The sequence below is a fragment of the Phasianus colchicus genome, chromosome 29, assembly GCF_987193195.1.
Source record: "Phasianus colchicus chromosome 29, bPhaCol1.hap1.1, whole genome shotgun sequence".
NCBI lineage: Eukaryota > Metazoa > Chordata > Aves > Galliformes > Phasianidae > Phasianus > Phasianus colchicus.
The window spans coordinates 2,760,538-2,765,697 of NC_143464.1; the positions used below are offsets into that span (position 1 = coordinate 2,760,538).

The 5,160-nt window shown below is 49.1% G+C and overlaps 1 protein-coding gene across 1 annotated transcript; it reads right to left on the reverse strand.

The window, feature by feature from the left end:
• Positions 1–3,293: 3,293 nt before the first annotated feature.
• On the reverse strand, positions 3,294–4,235 carry LOC149914613 (olfactory receptor 14J1-like). The gene has a single exon (XM_090126714.1). The coding sequence runs from the start codon at positions 4,209–4,211 to the stop codon at positions 3,294–3,296; it is 918 nt and encodes a 305-aa protein (XP_089982840.1). The 5' UTR covers positions 4,212–4,235.
• Positions 4,236–5,160: the final 925 nt, after the last annotated feature.

A 5,160-nucleotide genomic window follows, 5' to 3' on the forward strand; every position in this document is an offset into this window, starting at 1 on the left:
AAATCTTTGTCCCCTTGGCCATGGTTTGTGAGGAGATTTGCTATGCTTATGGTAATGGGTCCTTAATGCCTCCTTGAATCTCTGTGCAGAGACTGGGAGGTGTCACACTGCTGTCCTTCACATGGAGTACAATCTGCCCCACCACACCAACCCCAGGATGAGCCCTGAGCTCATTCCCTCACATACGATGGATCTCCCCTCCAGGGTCTGGATGTCAGGCCTTGGTCTTTCTTCATCAAACAAACGAAGAGGTTTCTCAGCACAATACTTTACGTAACTTTAATCATTACCTCCAATTCCCTGCTCTAACAAGTCCAAGGGGAGGCTGTGTTGGTAATGTCCCTCAGTGGGCCCCATTACTACGCCAAGATCCCTCCTCTTTTTCTTCCAACTTTACTTTCTCAAGTGCTTACAACATTATCCACTCAATACCTGAGGTTCTTAGACCTGACATCAAATGTACCACGGGTCTCTCTGAAGTACAGCAAGTTGCAATGAGCCATGTCTGTTCCATAATGTGTTTGAAGTCAAGATTTATACAGATAGTTGGAGAGGTTTCATAATGTAGTAAAGAAAAAAGACTTCAAAGGGCACCCAATAAAAATGTTTTGTGTTTTAAAGTAGTGCATCTTGTTGCTTTTGGAGCATCATTCTGTTGGAGAGGATCCAGAGGAGAGCCATGGAAATGATCAGGGTGTTGGAACACCTCCTCTACTAAGACAGGCTGAGGGAGCTGGGCTTGTTCAGCCTGGAGAAAAGAAGGCTGCAGGGTGACCTCATTGCAGCCTTTCAGTACCTAAAGGGAGCCTACAAGCAGGAGGGGAATCAACTCTTTGAAGGGGTAGGTAACAGCAGGACAAAGGAAAATGGTTTGAAGTTGAGGGAGGGAAGATTTAGGTTGGCTGTCAGGGGGAAGTTCTTTACAGAGAGAGTGGTGAGGTGCTGGAGCAGTGCCCAGAGAGGCTGTGGATGCCCCATTCATCCTTGGAGGTGTTCAAGGCCAGGTTGGATGGGGCCCTGGGCATCCTGGGATGGTATTAAACGTGGAGGTTGGTGGCCCTGCATGTGGCAGGAGGGTTGGAGATCCACGATCCTTGAGGCCCCTTCAAACCCAGGCCATTTTGTGATTCTGTGATTCTCCAATTGATGTTGATCCAGAGAGTCTCCTAAGGAGATCTGCATAGGCAGGAAAAGCAATTGCTTGAGGTCTGACTCAGTACGGACAACCTGACTGCTCACCTCCCCAGGCCTGACGTGTCTGCTGTATGCCACCTGGCACTTGCATCACTTTTCCCGACAGCAGAATTCTCCACTGAAGTCTGGATGTTACAGTTCCTTTACACCATTCCTTCACCTGCTTTTCTTAGAGAACTGTTTGCAACAAGCACAGGATGTTGCTTCCTACTTTGAAACAAGCAACAGTAAAATACAATACAACTTCCCTAAAAACAGAGCATACTCCTCAGCCATATCCCACCAGCGTGGTTCGCCTAACCGAAAGGATAAGTACTTTACATAGGTAGATAGGAAACGATAAATATTAATAGGAAACACATATTAATTGAAGGATAAATGAGTGAGGATTATGATTAATTGAAGGATAAATGAGTGGGGAGCAAAGCTCCACTATGTGATCACAAGCATCCCATGCCATCTCCGGAGGCCCCAGGGACAGGCAGCTTTCCAAGAGGACCTACAGGAGACCAGAGCCCCTGGAAGCTGCAGATGGAACTTGGGAAGAGGGTCTCCGGGAAGTAACTGCCAACTGTTGTCTTTGTCCCTGTAGCTGCAGCCCAACCCAGCGCACTCAATGCCCCCCAGACAAGTCAGTGGAGCCCTGGGGGTGACTCAGCGCTGAAATGGCCACTGGGAAGCCAAGAAACTCTGATTTATTCTCAATAAACACAAACATCCGTGAACCACTATGGGTCATTGGTGTCAAGCTCTGCCCAAAAGTCTCAAGTATGGGTCACAGTCACTGTGGTGAAACCCATCACATTGGAAAAACGTCCCCACCCAACTATGGACATGAAAAAGGAACAGTGTGAAAAGACCCACCAGGTCAGTCCTCAGATGAGTAAAAATTTATCTGCTACAGAGGCGGAGAGCAGAAGGCATTGAATTGTGACTCAAAGAACTAAAGGAGGTCTAATTCATTTAATCCATGAGCTGATACAAACACTGTCAGAGTGAAGGACACTGGTTTATGACATAACGTGAGGAAGAAAGAAGGTGGTGTCCCTCAAGGGTCAGTCTTGACATGGATGCTCTTCAGCATCTTCATCAGTGACACAGATGATGGCATCGAGTGCACCCTCAGCAAGTTTGAAAATGACACCAAGCTGAGCAGTGCAGTTGATCCATTGGAGGGAAGGGAAGCTATGCAGAGGGACCTGGACAGGCTGAAGAAGTGCGACCATGTGAACCTAAAGAGGTTCAAGAAGGCTAAGCGCAAGGTGCTGCACTTTGGCTGGAGCAATGCAAGGTGTTTATACAGACTGGGCAAAGAAACACTTGAGAGCAGCCCTGCGGGAGAAGGACTTGGGGGTCCTGGTGGATGAGAAGGTGGACACGAGCCAGCAGTGTGCGCTTGCAGCCCAGAAGTCCAACTGTGTTCTGAGCTGCATTAAAAAAGGGGTGGCCAGCAGGGAGAGGGAGGTGATTGTCCCCCTCTACTCAGCTCTTGTGAGGCCCCATCTGCAGTGCTGCATCCACGCCTGGGGCCCCCAGTACAGGAAGGACGTGGAGCTCTTGGGGCGGGTCCTGAGGAGGGCCACTAAGGTGCTAAGAAGGCTGGAGAACCTCTCCTATGATGAAAGGTTGAGGGAACTGGGCTTGTTTAGCTTGGAGAAGAGAAGGCTGCAGGGAGACCTTATTGTGGCCTTCCAATACTTGAAGGGAGCGGATAAACAGGAGGGAGAACGACTGTGTACGAGGGTGAATGCTGATAGGACAAGGGGCAATGGTTTTAAACGGAGTCTGGGGAGGCTTAAGTTAGATATTAAAAGGAAGTTTATCACTCAGAGGGTGGTGAGGCACTGGAACAGCTTGCCCAAGGAGGTTGAGGATGCCCCATCTTGGAGGCATTCAAGGCCACTCTGGATGTGACTCTGAGCAGCCTGGTCTGCTGGTTGGCAACCCAGCCTGTGGCAGGGGGGTTGAAACCAGATGATCATTGTGATCCTTTTCAATACAGGCCATTCAATGACTCTGTGATAACATAGGCATCTTGCGGAAAAGGCTGTGAGTCATTTGTTGAGACAGATGAGAAGACAATCCCTGCTGAAATTTGTTCATGATATCATTTTCCACACTGCATCCTTGAGCTCCTGGTTCCTCATGCTGTAGATGAGGGGGTTCAGTGTGGGAGGCACCACCGAGTACAAAAATGACACCACCAGGTCCAGGGATGGGGAGGAGATGGAGGGGGGCTTCAGGTAGGCCAAAAAGTCAGTGCTGACAAAGAGAGAGACCACGGCCAGGTGAGGGAGGCAGGTGGAGAAAGCTTTGTGCCGTCCCTGCTCAGAGGGCATCCTCAGCACGGCCCTGAAGATCTGCACATAGGACATAACAATGAAAACAAAACACACAAATACGGCAAGAACACTAAACATAATAAAACCAATTTCCCTGAGGTAGTCTAATTCTGAGCAGGAGAGCTTGAGAATCTGGGGGATTTCACAGAAGAACTGGTTGATGGCATTGCCTTGGCAGAGTGGCATTGAAAATGTATTGGCAGTGTGCAGCAGGGAATAGAGAACCCCAGTGCCCCAGGCAGCTGCTGCCATGCTGGCACAAGCTCTGCTGTCCATCAAGGTCCCGTAGTGCAGGGGCTTGCAGATGGCAACATAGCGGTCATAGGACATGATGGTGAGAATGCAATACTCTGCGGAAAACAAAAACAAAAAGCAAAAGACCTGTGCAGCACATCCTGAGTAGGAGATATGCCAGGTGCCCCAGAGGGCATTGGCCATGGCTTTGGGGAGAGTGGTGGAGATGCAGCCCAGGTCGAGGAGGGCGAGGTTGAGGAGGAAGAAGTACATGGGGGTGTGCAGGCGGTGGTGGCAGGCTACGGCTGTGCTGATGAGGCCGTTGCCCAGGAGGGCAGCCAGGTAGATGCCCAGCAAGAGCCAGAAGTGCAGGAGCTGCAGCTGCCGCGTGTCTGCCAACACCAGCAGGAGGAACTCGCTGATGGAGCTGCTGTTGGGCATCTGCAGTTCCTGGGCATGGAGTCCTGTGCAGAGTGCAGAAAATAATGACAGAAGTCAAGATAACTTGCAGACACTCTCCTCCTCCTGCAATGCTATAGAAATGTTTCTTTCTCTTTGAAAAATGTTCATTTAACTCCATAACTTCAATTTCCTTGCATGAGCTTTAGTGTACCTTAAGAAGTAGAAGCTGAAAGAGCTCTTACTTTCCTCTCATTTCCTAATCATATCTCAGCTTCCTAGATAATTTCCTCTTACAATCAATTTCCATCCCTCATATCTTTATGCTGTCTGCACTCACAGTGCCCATCCCTAGCTCTTTTCTGCCCTTAAATTTCTGTTAGAGAAAGCTGTCTGTTTTCAGGATAAGAGCATTATTCATGTCAGCAGAAAACGATAGCAATTTCAGCTGAAAGCACTTTAGGAGAATGTTCATATAAGGGCAAATTGTGAATGGTACAATTCAGGATTCTCAGAGATGTGTTCATATTTCACATCTCCTTTGATGAACTCAACACCTGCTCACACCATACACATCCTACAATCCCTCTCTCCTTTCTCTCCTCTCCTCCTGTCACCTGCAGGCTGTGCTGTGCAGAAGAGCTGCTCCTGGGCACAGCTGTCTCTCTGCAGCGCTGCCCACTTGTAGGAGCTCCCTGAGTCCCAGGAGCCCAGCCCGGCCCAGCCCAGCCCAGGATGTCATTTTCTCTTCCTCACTGCTCTCCCTGGAGATGCCCTTGGGGCTGCAGGGCTGGCAGCTCCTGATAGACAACAGGGTCATCTCTGCAAAACGTACTTTGAAGTCAGATGAATTAATCACCAGTAGCCAAGCTGATTTCGAAAGCATTGTTTGTCCTAACAGATTGTGTGTGCCGAGCAAAGCTGCCAATGCCCCATCTGGTGTCATGGTTTTGTGATTCTTGTTATCAGTATTCCACATCATAACATCATG

Excerpts from the sequence above, each read along its gene's own strand:
- LOC149914613 (XM_090126714.1), bottom strand. The coding sequence starts at position 4,211 with ATGCCCAACAGCAGCTCCATCAGCGAGTTCCTCCTGCTGGTGTTGGCA.